Source organism: Dipodomys merriami, unplaced genomic scaffold, assembly GCF_024711535.1.
Source record: "Dipodomys merriami isolate MVZ:Mamm:240054 unplaced genomic scaffold, mDipMer1.0.p SCAF_21, whole genome shotgun sequence".
Classification (NCBI taxonomy): Eukaryota; Metazoa; Chordata; class Mammalia; order Rodentia; family Heteromyidae; genus Dipodomys; species Dipodomys merriami.
The window spans coordinates 8,919,874-8,936,146 of NW_027203493.1; the positions used below are offsets into that span (position 1 = coordinate 8,919,874).

A 16,273-nucleotide genomic window follows, 5' to 3' on the forward strand; every position below is an offset into this window, starting at 1 on the left:
CTTCTGAGATGATCATGTGAGTTGCTTAACAGTTATGGAGTGCCCGCTGGATGCAGCTGTGAGTGACGGGATGGGGGGGGGGCTGCCATGCTGTGAACTTCCTGAATGAGCCCCAGCTAACAGGAGCAGAAGAAAAGCAAGGCATGCTGGGAAACATGCACAGAGGAATATGGAGGGGTTTGCAGGGTCCCTGTAAGAAAGCTTTGGATCTGACCTGTCTCTTGCTTTTCTCCCTGGAGAACCTTGGAAGATGGTTGTTCATCCAACTACTAGGACCACCTTGGCATTTCAGAAACTACCTTTTCTGTGTGTTGTAGGGGAAGGATGGAGGGGTGGGGACTGCCAGGCCCTTTGTGTTTGGTCCATGACAGAACAGACATCTATGTTTCTTGTTGGCTTCCCACAGCCTGTCCTTCCTCTATTGATAATTTTGTATGGCCCTCAAATGAACAATGTTATAAATATCCAAATGGCTCTTGGCAGAAAAAAAAACAACAAAATAAAAACAGGCTCCTCACCTCTGGAGAGAAAAATAGTGCTTTAACCAAAGAAACAGTGTTTTAGACCTTCTGGAAGCAGACTTTCAAGGAACAGGCAGCTTTTATTCCTTTCTGTTAGAACTTGGTCTTCTCAGCCACGGAGGAAGGCCACATGGAGGGGGACCAAAGGGTGCCCGTTGACGGTCCCTCCGTGTTTCCTGACTGGACAGTCCATGCTTAGATGACTATAGCCCCAGGCAACGTCCAGCTGAGCAGAAAACCCACCCAGCTGAGCCCAGCCAGCCTCGAGTCAGAGTAAGCAGAAAACAAAAAAAATCATTGTTTGAAGCCCTGAAGTCATGGGTGGTGTTTTATTTAAGTACAGGGAACTGAGACACTAAATGGGAAGGAAGGAAGGGACACAGGTACCCATCAGATTGGCAGCTCAGCAGAAAACCTTGGCTGGAGACCGCAGACTTGAAGTTGCCACCAGCACTGGTGGGTGGAGGGTAAGGGTGTTGGATGAGGATGAAATCCTTGCCGCTCCTCTCTCAGGTGTGCAACACACCTAAAGTACTGCCAAGTCATGGCCAATGTTCACTGAAGCAAACATTCCACATAGCAGTGCACTGGTGGTTCACACCTGTAGTCCTAGCTACTTAGGAGGCTGAGATCTGACAGAATCACAGTTCAAAGCCAGCCCATGCTAGGAGGAAAATCAGTGAGATTCTTTCTTTTTCTTTTTGTCATGGGGCTTGAACTTGGGGCCTGGATACTGTCCCCGAGCTCTTTTGTTTAAGGAGAGCACCCTACCACTTTGAGCCACAGTGCCACTTCTGGTTTTCTCAGGGACTTTCCTGCCCCAGCTGCCTTTGAATGTGATCCTCAGATCTCAGCCTCCTGGGTAGCTAGGATTCAGGCATGAACCACTAGCACGCAGCTGAGCGAGATTCTCATCTCCAATTAACCACTAAAAAAAATCAGAAGTAGAGGTGTAGCTCAAGGGATAGAGGGCTAACCTTGGGTACGAAAAGATCAGGGATAAGGCCCTGGCCCTGAGTTCAAGCCCCACTACGGCCCCCCCCCCCCACACACACACTCAGGCCAGCTGATGGGTCAACCCTCGGCCTGCGGCCTGTAAGTACATCCAACTTTGTGATGGCAAAGCTCCCAGCCCACCCCATCTCAGGCCCTTCTTGCAGACCTTGGGCGGAGGAAGAGGGTGAGCAAAGGGTGTACCTAGTCTGATAAAGTGCCCGGCTACCCAGAGGGAGCCCCAGATCCAGGTCTGAGCCCTGAGTCCTGGGCGACCTCACAGGGCTTCCCGGCCCCTCCATCCCCGCGAGCAGGTGCAGCATGAAGAAAGGCCCAGGCAGCCAGGCCCCTGCGCGGCCAGGCCCGGCCCCGCGCGCGGGTGGGGGCCGGGTCACGTGTTGGCGGGGGGGGGGGTGGCCGGCTGACGCGCCCAGGGTCGGCCCCCTCCTCTGACGTCCGCCCCCTCCCTCCTCCTCCCCGTCCCCGCCCCTCTGCCGGCGGACGCCGCTGGCTCGCGGGGACCGGAGCCGAGGTTGGCGGGCGGCGGGCCGGGGCCGCGCGGGCGCGGGGAGCGGGGCGCGCACCGCGGGCGCGGGGAGCGGGCACCATGGTGCTGTCGGTGCCCGTGATCGCGCTGGGCGCCACGCTGGGCACCGCCACCAGCATCCTCGCGTTGTGCGGGGTCACCTGCCTGTGCCGGCACATGCACCCCAAGAAGGGGCTGCAGCCGCGGGACCGGGAGCCCGACCCCGAGAAGCCCAGGCCCGGCGTGCTCGGGGCCGCCCAACAGGTGAGCGCCGCGGAGCCGCCCCGTGCCGGCCAGGTGGGGTCGCCGGGGCCGCGGCGGGGGACACGGGGGTGGGGGAGCGCGGGGCACGGCGGCCTCGATCCAGGGGGTCCGGAAGGCCTGGAGGGGTGGGCGAGGGTCCTGGAGGAGAATTAGAGGTGGTGGGCTGGGGAGGGGAGGGGAGGGGGCTTGGGGTAGGAATGGGGGTGCTGGGGGTGCGCGGGGCGGGAGGAGCAGGAAGGGCGAGGGGAGGGAGAGGAGGAGGGGGAGCGGAGGGGAGGACGGGGCGCAGGGGCGGGGGAGAGGTGGGGGGAAGGCTGTGATCCTAAAGAGCACTGGAAAGGGATGTGGGAGGGGGCCGGGAGGGCCCTGAGGTGGGGCCAGACAAGGAGGAACGCAGGGCCAGGGAGAAGCTTGTTCCCTGATGCCAATCAGAGCAAGGGCGATGGAGAGAGGAGGGGGCTAATGGAGCTGGTGCATAAACACATATAACTGAGAGGAAAACACACACATGCACACACACGCACACGCACACGCACGCACACACACACACACACGCACACACACACACACGCACACACACACACTGGGCCTGGGGTCTGGAGAAGCAGTTCCAGTCAGCCAGAGGGGCTGCCACAACCCGCCCCCCCCATCATGTCTGAGGACATAATCTGAGGACATCCGCAGGGACTGGAAGGCTTTAATCCGTTCCATCTGCGCCTCCCCAGAACCCCTTGGGGGCCGGGCCTGGGCTGGGATGCAGTAGCCGTGGAGAAATCCAAGGGTCTTGCTGGAGTGATTTGAGAAAGGAGGGCTTAGGTGACCTCCCCAATCCCCCCTCCCACCTCCCACCCGTGCCCCAGACCTCTCAAGTCCCCATAGACTTAGGGTCCTGGGAGCAGCACTGCACACCAAATTTACCCTTTCCCCCTCGGCTGATGATTCAGTAGCTTCCAGTGTGTGGACCTGTGTCCCTCACTGGACAGGGACAGCAGGCAGGACATGACACTTAGAATCAGGGGATGTGACAGGGACCCTGGTAGAAAGGAGCCAGTAGACATTAGGGGTCCGCCTGGGGGCCCTATGGGGGTCATGTGCTCCTGTCTAGAAATCATGGTCGGCTGCCTTGTGTGCCTCTTAGCCTTCTCTCCTGCCCTGGACACCTGAGGGACAGATGGCTCCTGCTTCTGTTCAGTGGTGGCTCTCCAGGCGCTGTTCCCACCCACTTCCCAGAGATCCACTGGGAAGCAGACGGTATGCATGGCCTCCCGGATCCCTTCCAACTCTTCCTCTTATTGACAGCCAGCACCCCCAACCCAATGTTGGGGCCACCACAATGTGGCTCTTCCCTGCCACCCTGCCAGGCTCTGTTCTAACAACCCAGAGAAGAAGCTACAGGATGATCCAACATAAAGCTTAGGAAAGAGAAGTTCAGAGACGGCCAGGGACTTGCCCAAGGCCACACACAGCAGGTCTGAATTTTTTGAATCCTTGCTAGTAATGATTCTACTCCATTCCCTCACCTAAAGCATCCAGCTAGCTGCCAAGCTCACCTGGGTGACCTCTTCTGCAGCCTCAGTCCTGCTGGATTTATGACCATTCTTCCAAGACACCAAGCTGTTTCTGTCTCTCTCTCTCTCTCTCCTGTCCTATTGCATATTCCCACAGATGGCTTCTTCGGTCTCTTCAGGTCCCTTGTAAAGGAGTTTCTCAGGAGAGGGTTTTTACCTGTCCACATACTAAAAACAAACATCTCCCCATTCCCACCCCCATACACCTTCTCCCTCATCATTCCTTCCAAACCTTGATAGAACTTGTTACAACTAGGCATGACCCTTCCTATCTGCTTTCTTACATAATGTCTCCCACTACCTGTTTAACACCTGTGAGCCAGTAGATGTCCAGAGAAAAGATTGACAAAGAGGCCTGCCACCCTCCAGCTGTCCAGGATGAGATGGTTTGTGGGTTAGCTCTTCACAACCCATGCTAAGTTAGAATACCATGAAGATGCGTTGATACAAAATACCTTCCTGTCTGTATTTCCTCCCCTGCTCCCTTGGGGACAAGAAATCAGGCCACCTAGGCTAGATGTATAGGTGTAAATGTGGTGACTGGAGATCTCACAATGGCTTGGTGGCCACTGTGCTCAGATTGGCTCAGCTCCTGACCCAGATAAAGTAAACAGAGAAAAGTCAACACGCTGACTCAGAGGCAAAGGATGTGGAGGCTGGGTGGCAGCACAGGTGGTATATGGGGGCAGGAGGATCAGGGAAGGGCTCTTTGAAGATGTGTGTGCCCCAGGAAGAGAGAGCAGCAAGGTGGGGCTTGGATGGCTTTGGTTCCTCAGAGGTTTCTGGGGCTTCTTTGTTCCATTGAGAATTGGGTGTTCATGGGGGTACACAGCTACTGCCTGTTGGTGTGCCCACATCTCACTAGCTGTGTTGCTGGGAAAGTTCCATGGATTTTTGGAGGCCCAGGCCTGGGAATCTGATCTCTGCCCCAAATGCAGAGATGAAGTTCAAAAAGTTCATAAGAGCTCCGGAAAGAACTTGTCTGTTTTCCCAGGATTCAGAGTTTAAGAGGGTCATGGTTTGGAATAGGAAAAAAAAATCTTATTGTTTATATATTCATATATATATATATATAATTGTAAAGCTGCTTGTCTTAACTACCTGCTTCAGCACCTTCATGATGTCTGCTTGGACAGTGCCTGCCCCACCACATGCAGCCTTTGAAGGAGGCAAGGAATTCACTCTGTTTACATCTGGGTCCTCTCCAGCTCTGGCCAGATTTTGGATTGCTAGACACCCCTGCCATCAGCCCATTTCAACAAGTATAGCTGCCATTACCCACCAGTGACCCAGTGACACGGGAAGGGAGGCAGCGCTAGTGAATTGCAAGGGGCAGCTGGATCCTGGCTTCCTTCCTTGAATTTCCTCCTTCTGCTGCTCTTGTCTGAACAGGCTTCTCAGCCATTCCTGAGGGGAGATGGGGCATTCAGGAGAGCCTGGCTGTGGGTGCCCCTGCTCCCCTCAGAGCCAGCCTCTCTCTCCCCTTGAAAAGCCATCAAAAGGATGGAGACCTTCCCTGCCCACAGCACAGGACCCTGAAGCCCACCACCTAGCCAAGAGTTGGACCTGTTCTCAAAATGCTTTTGCCTTGGGACCCTGTTCTTTTCCTTCCTACCTGGTATTTACCTGGTTGTGTGTGAACCTTAACTGGATCATTGTAAATTTGTAAGAAACCCCTAGAGGATCTGGGTGCTGCCCCCTCATAACTAAGGTGTCATCAAAGGCTTTCCTGAAGTTGCTTGGCCCTCTGGTCATCACACCTTCTTCTGTCCACATCCCACAGTCAAAACCAACCTTGTTTTAACAAATGGGAAATTTTATCCTTTCAATAGGGTTAGGACACAGACCTAGTAGGTTGGTTCCAAGTTAGTTTTTTTGCGTGTGGTATTGAGATTTGAACTCAGGGCCTTGGACTTGACCCTGTGAGCTTCGTCTCCAGACCTTTTGGCTTTAGTTATTTTTCACATAGTGTCTCATGCTTTTGCAAGGGGCTAGCCTTGGACTGTGATCTCCTATCCACACTTCCCAAGTGACTAAGAGTATCAGTGTGTACCACCATGTTTGGCTTGGTTTTTGTTGTTGTTTGGTTTGGTTTGGTTTGTTTTTTCTTGAGAGTCAAGTTGGCCTTGAACTATCAACCTCTCATCTCTACCTCCCAAGTAGCTGGGATAACAGAGGTGAGCCATGGTGCCCAACCCTGATTCCAAGTCTTTGTGAAATCGTATAAATGTTAACTCTGTTTCCAACAATACATATGGAGTAGTGTCTTTCTCCTCAAGGTCAGGAGTGTGTCCTTCACATTCTCTGTAGCCCTCACAATGTGTGGTGAGGCTGGGGGAGTGCATTCTGCATAGACACTCAAGTGTATGGGGGACGTTGACCATCGGGAAGATAGCTGGGGACAGCCTGGGGAGAAGGAGGGGGTTTCGGGCTTAAGAAGGGGGATCTTTCTGGGCTTTGGTTCCTGTTCTATCTTTTAATGTGGATGCTGGTCATACTTGTGTGTTCTCTTTGTAAAAATTCATCCAGCTCTTTGTGATTTGTGTACTTTTCTTGCTTGGGGTTATAAGCAGTGAGGTTCTTATTAAGAGATGAATCGATTGTGACTTAATGTTTGTGAACACAAATTGAGTATTAGGCCAGTAGTTTTATTATATCTTTTAGATTATTCCAGAGGCATAAGGTGCTCACCTTCTCTTGCTCGATTGTGACCTACCTTGGGGGCTGTCGCTCTTTCTCCTGTGGCCACCCGCTGTGTCATAAAAGGCTTCCCCTCGGGTCAGGGACCTGGGTACCATGCATAGGACTCTGGGAGCATTGCACCTGACCTCTTCCTGCTCTCCAGAGCAGCATCCTGGATCACTGGTCTTTATTTTACCCATAAGGGAGACTGGCTGGGCAGATCACAGGTGTGCAGAGCACAGATACTGCATCTCACATTAATTTGTTTGCTCATTAAAGGTTCCAGGCATAGTGCTGTGAGGAGCAGACATCTGCTCTTCCTGGGAAATGGGAAGACAGACAACAAAGCAAGCAACTGCCATGAAGTGTGCACCAGGGCTTTCCACTGCAGCCTGAAGCACAGTCCTCCTCATGTGGCTTGCTCTCCTGAGGGCCTCCTGCCCATCCCTGGCCCTAGGAGGCAACAAGAAATACCAGCCCCACTCTGGGAACTGATTGAACTCTGGGATGCTGTGGAGCTTCTGCTCTTTTCTTTTTTCTCATTAGGGAGGTTGGTTTGTTTTGGACCTAAGATCTTAGGATGTCTTTTATTTTTATTTTTGTCTGTTGTGGGGCTTGAACTCAGGGTCTAGGCTCTGTCCCTGAGCTCTTTTGCCCAAGGCTAGTGCTCTACTGCTTTAAGCCACAGCTTCACTTCCAGTTTTCTGGTGGTTCATTGGAGAGAAGAGTCTCATGGACTTTCTTGCCTAGGTTGGCTTTGAACTGTGATCCTCAGATCTCAGCCGACCTGAGTACCAAGGATGTTCTTAAACTCCTGCCTCTGCCTTCCAAATGCTGTGATTACAGGCATGTACTACCACACTCAGCTCAGACGGACTTTCTTCCTCCCTCCTTCCCTTCTTCTTACCCTCCCTCTTTCCCTCCCTCCCTGGTGATATTGACTGTTCACTGGAGGTTGAACCCAGGACTTTATATGCTAAGCATAGACTCTACCGCTGAGCTGTACCCCCATCCCAAGTCTCAGCTCTTTAAATAATTTATTCCCCACATTACTATTACAACGAATAGCTTCAGTTTTTTTATTTCTGCCAGCTGTTTGCCATGCCTCATTTTCCCTAACCTATCACACCTCAGAACCACTGTATTTCTCCAGATGTGAATGACAGTTCCTGGGAATCTACCTCTTTACCTGCCAGCCTCAGAAAACTCCTCAGGAGACTTAGGATTGTTTCTTTGTCTCCTTGTGGGTTGGTCGCGTTCTGCTCCAGGCAAGGGCCCTCCAGACATACTTTACACAGTAAACATGTTTGGGCTGGTTGCTTAGCAACAGGGAAGACTGTATGCAGTTATTATTATTATTTTGCCATGAAATTAGCATAGAGTATTTCAGGGAGATGAGCACATACTGACAATATTCGGTGAACTAGTCCCATGTGGGACTCTTGTCTCTGCACCCTTGTGTCTGTCCCAGATCCTCACTGCCACATCAGCTCACCTCTCCCAGAATGCCATTGTGACCTTTGTTCTCACGTAGCCTAATGTCTTTAAGATTTTCTCCATCAGAGCACAAATGAGGAATTTGTGTTTATGGCTGATGTGTCCTGTGGGGCACATACCTCCTCCAGGTGCAGTTCATGAACGCCTGGGTTCATTGGAACCTTTGGGTTCTTTTGAGTAGGGCTGTTCTGACATTCCTGTACCGATATTTGTCTGGTTCCTACCTTGATTCTCTTGGGTGTGCTTCTGGGAGTGGAGGGGGAGCTTACAATGTCTTGGTGGGAGCCAGGCTGTCTCCCACAGAGGCATTGTAAGCTCCCCCTCCCCCAGGGATAAGGGTCCCCTCACCCATTCTTCTTCTTGGTTGTGGTCATGGGTCTTAATCTTGAACTCAGGGCCTGGGCACTGTCCCTGAGCTCTTTCGCTCAAGGCTAGTACTCTACCACTTTGACCCACAGCACCACTTCCGGTGTTCTGGTGGTTCATTGGAGATAGTCTCACAGATTTTCCTGCCTAGGCTGGCTTTGAACTTCGATCCTCAGATCTCAGTCTCCTGAGTAGCTAGGATTATAGGTGTGAGCCGCCAGCACCCAGCCACCTCGTCATTATTTTCCTTATAACCGTAATAGTGGGAATGAAATAGATGCCCTCCGAGGGTCTTTTACGGTTTATTCAGGCACTCTACCTCATTTAAAAATTATTCTTATGCCTGTATTCTGATGTTCCTTCTCCTAAGTCCCCAAGAAATATTTACTGAAAAGTGAAGTAAGTCACCACCTGCTGCTCCCCTTTCCAGATAGCCTGCAGGTAGCCACGTAGTCCCACCTTCCCCCCTCCCCACCTTTCACCGACCCCCTCCCCTCCATGCTTCAGCCATGATTCTCTGGAGCAGTCTAGAAGTCAAGCCAGGAACCACAGAAACTCAAACAAGAGAAAGTTCATTGCAAAGCAAAAGCCAAAGGCCACTCAGAAGAGCAACTCTCAGGCCAAAAACACTATTGTTGTCAATTTAGGCTTCTGGGGCGGTGGGCTGTTTCCCTTTATTCCCTCATCTGAGTTGGAGTCCACCCCCAAGATCTATTGCTCAGTTTGAATTAGAGCTAGGGGCTTGGTTAGGTAAGCCCACAGGCAAAAGGTTTATTGGTCCATTTGAAATACAGATTGGGGCTCAACTGGGTCGGTGGGTGGCATTGGGTGGTCTTCCAGGAACTACAGCCTTTTTCCAGAAATTCCCGTGGGCAGATAGGAACCTTGCAGGGGACTTCTGGGAAGGCTGGGTAGGGACCAGTGAGCCTCCAGGATTGCTGATGGGGCCCCTAGGGGTAGATCCCAGCACAGCTGCTGTAAGGGTGCCAATGGGTGTTTTTCCATCAGTGGGGTTGGTCCCATCCTAATACTTGGGCCCCCACACTCTCAGAGCCCCCTGGGGTGGTATTTAGTGTCTCTGTGTTGTTTCTCTAATTACACTGCTGGGCTGGTTCCATGTCAGGTGAAGTTTGTGTCACTATGGGGTGGGGTGATGTACACGCAGCCTCTTCACACAGGACTTTGGCTAAGTGCTAATTCATTATGCAAAGGCCAATGTGTTGAAGGGTGTCAGGGCAATACTCTAGGAAGCCGATTGGGGATTTGGGTATGCATTAAGACTTCCCACAAATATTAATAGAGCACCACTGCCTGCCTCCTGAGACTTACTAGCCAGTACTATTCCAGAACCACATTAGAGTCCAGTAGCCAAGGTGCTTACAGATATGAATAAGGCTCGGGACCCTCAGGGAATTCTGCAAACTGAAACTGAGTCCACCTGGCACAGACCCCAGGGCATTGTAATGTAGTTCATTGACTTCTCTGCTTGCTTCCATTACTTTCAAGGCATCCTTTTGCTTCTTGGAAACAGTGCAGGCTGAGCACATGGCAGGAATTGAGGAGGCCTGAATGGCTGAATGATTGCCCTGTATCTGCATGGGGAGAAAGGACAAGGGCAGCCATCTCTGCTTGCAGCTATTGTAAAAAGGAAAACAAAAAAAGCAGCAGTGAGGAGAAGGAGGCACTGAGTTATCTGGGTGACCTCTGCCCCTGTCTTCAGTATCACCAAGGAATTAAATGCACTTGGGGTATGGGCACCTCACGCTGCCGTCCCTCCCTTCAGTCTCCACCCACTCGGTCATCATTCAACAGGTTATTGATGTGGAACCTGGAAACTGGACAAGCATCCTTGCTTGGCCACAAAATTTGACCTGGCTGTGCTGACAGCAGCATGTAGGAGAGATGTTCATTAGTTGAGGCAGGAGAACAAAGACGTTACTCTTCCAATAAGATGAAGAAGAATGTCCTGGAGGAGGAAGGGACAGTTAGGGGAGGAACTTTGGTAAGGCCGAAGGAGATGCTGGCAGAGGCAGCTTCAAGGCCTCTGGTTTTTAGCTGCCCCACCTTCTGCATTACACACAGCTTACCTTCCTCTAGAGCATCACCAAAGTCTTCAAATTCACTTCCATCTCCAGCCTAGTCTCTACCAGGAAGGAGGGGTGTGGTGAGAGGAGGCATGGAGGAAGTACTCGGATAGAGAAAGACAGTAAAATTGGTCATGTTACGTGGTGTGCGTGTCTGTGTGTCTGTATTTATTGGGGTTTGCACTCAAGCCCTAGGCACTGTCCCTTAGCTTTTTCACTCAAGTCTTGTACTCTGCCATCTGAGCCACAGCTCCACTTCCAGCTGTTGGGTGGCTAATTGGGGATAAGAGACTTATGAACTTTCCTACCCGGGTTGGCTTTGAACCACAATCCTCAGATCTCAGCCTCCTAAGTAGGTAGGATCACAGGCAGGAGCCATCAGCACCTGGCTCTGATGATGTTACTTTAAGTAGAAACATCAGCCTGAGTTGCAGGACTTTTTTTTTTTGGTAGTCTGCAAATGCGTCATCTAATGAGTGCAGGGAGCAGATGCTTGAAGCAGCCACATGACTGCCACCTTTTGTGTGGCACTCTAGAACATACACACATACTCACACACACACACACACACACACACACACTCATGAGGAGTGAAAGGAGTCAAGAGAGGGCAAGGATCCTGACCTAACACCATCTACCACCTTGTCTTGCATTCGAGTTCGGGGACCCAGTAGCATTCGCATTAGCTTTCCACCTTGAAAGGACTTGCAATGGTTTGGGTGTACCCCAAGGATTCAGGTGTTGGGAGCTTGCTCTTCCATGTAGCAGTGGTAAGAGGTGGTGACCCTTTAAGAGGTGGGACCTAGTAGGTCTTGGGGTCACTGAGAACTTTGCTTTGGAGGGATTAAGGCCTTTCTTAATGGATCCCAGGGAAGTCTTCATGAGAGGGTCTCTAGAGAAGAGTGAGCCTGACTCTAAGTCACTCTGGCTTCTTGTCTTGCTCTGTGGCCTATCTCTCTCCTGCACGGTTCCACTGTGCTGGCTTCTGCCACAGAGCCCTTGTCAGAGCTCAGACAGGGTAAGAGGAGCCAGGTGGTCCTTCCATTCACAGGGAAGCAGGTAGGGGCTGGGGCAGGGTAGGGGGACAAACTACATACTGAGTGAATCAGACGAGCAGTCAACGGCAGAGGAGTCAGTAGCCTATCAGCCCGCAGTACATGTGCTGTGCAGCGTTTCTGAAGTCTAAAGAATTTTCTAGATTTCCTTTGAAGAAGGCACCTTGGCTCTGTAACCCCAAAAGTCCATGATGGTGCTGTCCAGCAGGGGTGTTCACAGCAGGCCACTGGTGTGTCTGGCTCTGCCGGTGGTTTAGAGTCTGGAAAAGTGGGTTAAGGCCATGGCCAAGGACCCAGCAATGTTCACCGCTGCGTAAGTGTCCTGGCCCAGGCACCTCAGGACCTCAGCCTCCTCGGGGGCGCACAGAAGGGGTGCTTGTGGCTGCAGCTTATGTGGCTGGGAAGAAAGCCAGCTTTGGGACTCTGACGGGCAGCCTTGGGGGACTGTGCTCATTGCCACAGTCAATGAAATGGTAATTGAACTAATAAACTGTTTGAATAATTAAGTTTCATTAAAGGAAACTTTATTCATACTGTGGGTTAGCTGAGCAGAGCCGGTTAGGCAGCTGGCCATGAGTTCTAGTTCTTTCCTCTGCTCTTACTGTAAAGTCCATGGCACAGCCCGTCCACAGCTCAGTATGGCCACCTGTTAGTGCGTTCTCATCACTGAACGGTCATGGAGATGAGATCAGATGATCTACCAAACATGGTGTCCATCATGTAGAGAGTGCTGGGTTGGGAATCGTCTTTTAGCCCTGCAAAGCTACTCTCTGAGTCCTCCTAATCCAACCCCAGGTAATTCCCTCCCACAGTTCTTCGTTTCAACTTTTCTCTTTTTTTCCTTCCTTCCTTCTTTCCTTCCTTCCTTCCTTCCTTCCTTCCTTCCTTCCTTCCTTCCTTCCTTCCTTCTTTCCTTCCTTCCTTCCTTCCTTCCTTCCTTCCTTCCTTCCTTCCTTCCTTCCTTCCTTCTTCCTTCCTTCCTTTCTTTTGTTTTGTCAGTCATAGGGATTGAACTCAGGGCCTGGGCACTGTCTCTGAGCTTTTTCCTTCAAGGTTAGCACTCTATCACTTTGAATTACAGTGCCATTTCCAGTTTTCTGGTGGTTAATTGGAGATAAGAGTCTCATGGACTCTCTTGCCTGGGCTGGCTTTGAACTGCGGTCCTCAGACTTTAGCCTCCTGAGTAGCTAGGATTCTAGCCGCCAGTGCCTGGCATTGTTTCAACATCTTTTTGGAAGTCCTTTCCGAGGAGCAGCTCCTTGGACTTTTGATGCACGCTTTCCAGAACACTTGGGTTTTAAAGACTGCTTTTAGGTCTAGGTGCAGGTGGTTCATGCCTGTAATCCTAGCTACTCGGGAGGCTGAGATCTGAGGATGGTTGTTCAAAGCCAGCCCAGACAGGAAAGTCCATGAGACTCTTATCTCCAATGAAACACCAGAAAACTGGAAGTGGTGCTGTGGCTCAAAGTGGTAGAACACTAACCTTGAATGAAAAAGATCAGGGATAGCATCCAGGCTCTGAGTTCAAGTATGACAAAAAAAAAAAAAAGTGCTTTTAGAAAGTAGGGGTATAACTTAGTGGTAGAGCACTTGCCTGGCATATGGGAGGCCCTGGCTTCATTTTCTCTCACTAAAGAGAAAAAAAAAAGCAAAAAGAGTACTATCTATACTTTCTTCGACTTATCTTTTTATAAGTATGCATCAGAAATAGCAAGTAGCTTTCCTCTTGCATATGAATTCGTATCCATTGTTGGTGGCTCTGTAGAACCCTGAGCTGGGAACACAGTGTCTCAGCTCAGCAGGAAGAAGTCTTGGATGGATTAGTCATGTCTTCCATGAGCACCGGGTCGGGGAGTTACATTGTCTGTGCTTCCTCCTGCCCACGTATGGACTATCTTGTCTCCCCCATGGGGCAGTACCAATCCTGAGGGCAAGACTTATTCATGGTGTAGAGATTGGGCGAATCCATGATGGGCATCAAATGTGTGCTGATTTCTGTTGGACTGAGTAGCAATCTGGTGTGGAGCGTAAAAGGGGAGTCCAGTGAAAGAGCCCCTGTCCTGTTTGCTGCAACTCTGCGGTGGACTGTGCTGTGCTGTCTCTGCGGCAGTCTGGGTTTCCCCCACCCCGACGTGGTCTCTGATCAGCCGACTCCAGGCTTCAAGAGTCTGTAGAACAAACTGACAAAAGCTGTGCAAACATGTAAAAAGGGGCATTGTTAAACGGGTAACCTTGAACGTCTCCAATCAATCTGTCTGTGGGTAAAAAAGCGACGCAGTTTCAGCATTTTTCCCCAACATTTTAAAGAAATTGGCACAATGACAGGGGTTGAAAATTATTACCTTAGCACAATCATCAATTATCTGAGGATGATGGAATCAGAAAATCCCTCAGCTGCTTTGGGAGAAGATTCTAAATTCAATGTCAAAGAGAACGGACAGAGTATCAACATTTTCAGCCTTTCAGTGCCAACATAATTTTCTTAGGAAACCCAGTATTAAACAGATGTCCACCACAAATAAGAAACAGGGACAGAAACATCTGAAGGACTCAAGTGAACACCGCTGGTCCAACCACCCAAAATGGGGCTCCCCAGGTGTCTCCCCACTTGTCTCTGTCTCCCCCTCCTTCTTCCCTGGATAATGTGCGTGGCCTACACTAAGTGCATTTTGATCATTGGCTTTTTATTGGTCAACTTATTATAATACTAACCTGCTGTGTGCCTCCCCTTCCATATGCACAGATACACTGTGTGTGCACACAGTGACCAGTGTCTGCAATGCTTCTGTCATGGCGAAGGTCCTTAATATGGGTTGAATAGCCAGGCTAGAAGGATGGAGGTAAAGCCTAGGCCCCCTCACCCAGGCTGGCTTCACTTTACATTTTCCCTGCCTTTAGGCAGCTGCCAGACCACCAACTCCTTGGTTGTTTGGTCTTATCTAGGGCACCAGCATCCAAGGGCTCCCAATCCCAGCTCGGTATCTTTTTAACCATAGGATTTTTCACTAAAGCCTTCTGTGCCTCAGTATCTTCTTCTGTAAAGCAAGGATAACCATGGTACTGCCCTGCTGCGTGTGACATGTGGTGAATGCTGGACATGATCATTTTGGTTGGTTTTTAAATTTTCAGCTTCGTGGACTTCCCTCCCTTGTATCGTATCCTGGGCCACCTGGCCTGGTTGTAATAACGCTTATTTTATTCCCACCCGAAGCAGCCTTTTGGGGCTGTTCTGATTTTGTGCTCTGTGTACTGCAAATGTCCACCAGAAAGGACAACAATTAGACAGTGACATTCCTGTGGCTGACTGGTGCCTAGAGATGTAATAAACGATGAATGAATGGCTGAATGACTCCTGCAGAGAAGGGTTGGCCCTGGGGCTGTCACTCTCGTGGTGTCCAGTCTTACTGGGATGGCAGAGGCTCCTTCACTGGGCGGACAGCTGTGGACCCGCCACCAAGTCTCCTAGTCTGCTCCCTGATGGGGTGATGGGGGGGGGACTGGAGATGAGGGCGGGGGTGGGGGTGGGGTGAGGTCCTGGGTCTACCACAAATGAGCCTCTTAAGATTCCAACCTAACCACAGAGGGGAGAAAAAGAGAAAGCGGTGAGTCCTCAGGGAAGGGATGGAAGACAGGCTTGGAATTCACAGAAGAGGTGGTGATGGGGTCACCATGGAAACACTGCTAGGAAGATGAGCTACTGGACCAGAAGACAAGCTACTGCTCCAAAGTGGATTTACCCAGCCTCACCTCGGGCGCTGAGGGTCTGGCCGCTGGCTGTTCTTTGGGAGGTAGAGCTCTGCCACACCAATAAATATTTATGGAGGAATCAAGGGGACACCAACTGGAGGGGCAGAGAGAAGACTGCCTGGAAGCAGCTTCCCTCCCCCCACCCCATGCATACATTTCTACCTCTACCGGGACCTGACTCCTAGTCCAGAATGGCCCAAGGGAGGCACAAGGGCAACACAGGAGCTCCCTACATGTGCCGGGTCCCTGGCTCAGCTGGGGGACATGAGCGGTTCATTCCCCACGTTAATGAGGTGCAGTCTGGGGAACCAGTGGAGAGGGGCCTGGGCCTGGGGTTTGCTGCTCTGTGCACTGAGGAGGACAATGAGCAGAAGACTGCATCCCAATGCACCAGCCCCTCGATGACTCCGGCAAGGACCCAGCGTGAAATGGCTTTCACTTTTATTTGGTTATTTATTGGCACTATTAGGGATTCAACTCAGGGCCTCATGCTTGCTGGGCAGGTGCTCAATGCTTTAAGCCACACCTCTGGCCCATCTTTTGCACTGTTTCTCTCTCTCTCTCTCTCTCTCTCTCTCTCTCTCTCTCTCTCTCTCTCTCTCTCTCTCTCTCTCTCTCTCTCTCTCTCTCTCTCTCTCTCTGTGTTGGTACTAGGGCTTGAACTCGACTTGTTTCATCTTGTTTTAGTTTTGCTCAAAGCTAACTATCTCTTGAGCCACACAGTTCTACTTCTGGCCTTTTGCTGGTTAATTAGAAATAAGAGTCTCACAGACTTTCTTGCTGGGGCTGGCTTTGAACCAGGATTACAGGCATGGGCCACCACTCTCAGATCAATGTCTAACAATTCTTGCCAACACTTTTGGAATTTTGGCCAGCCAGCCTCTATGCCAAGGGCTCAACATGGGTCACCTTATCTAACTCAACCGAGCTTAGGAGAGAGATGCAATCGTTAGCCTTCCCATTTCCAGAT

The 16,273-nt window shown here is 51.0% G+C and overlaps 1 protein-coding gene across 1 annotated transcript in view; it reads left to right on the forward strand.

Moving 5' to 3' along the window:
* Nucleotides 1-2,031: 2,031 nt before the first annotated feature.
* The window catches only part of Syt13 (synaptotagmin 13), a 35,877-nt gene continuing 21,635 nt past the window's right edge, over nt 2,032-16,273 (forward strand). Inside the window, exon 1 of the mRNA XM_070032519.1 lies at nt 2,032-2,304. Coding sequence (XP_069888620.1) covers nt 2,122-2,304 — 183 coding nt within the window. The 5' untranslated portion in view covers nt 2,032-2,121. The remainder of the gene's footprint in view (nt 2,305-16,273) is intronic.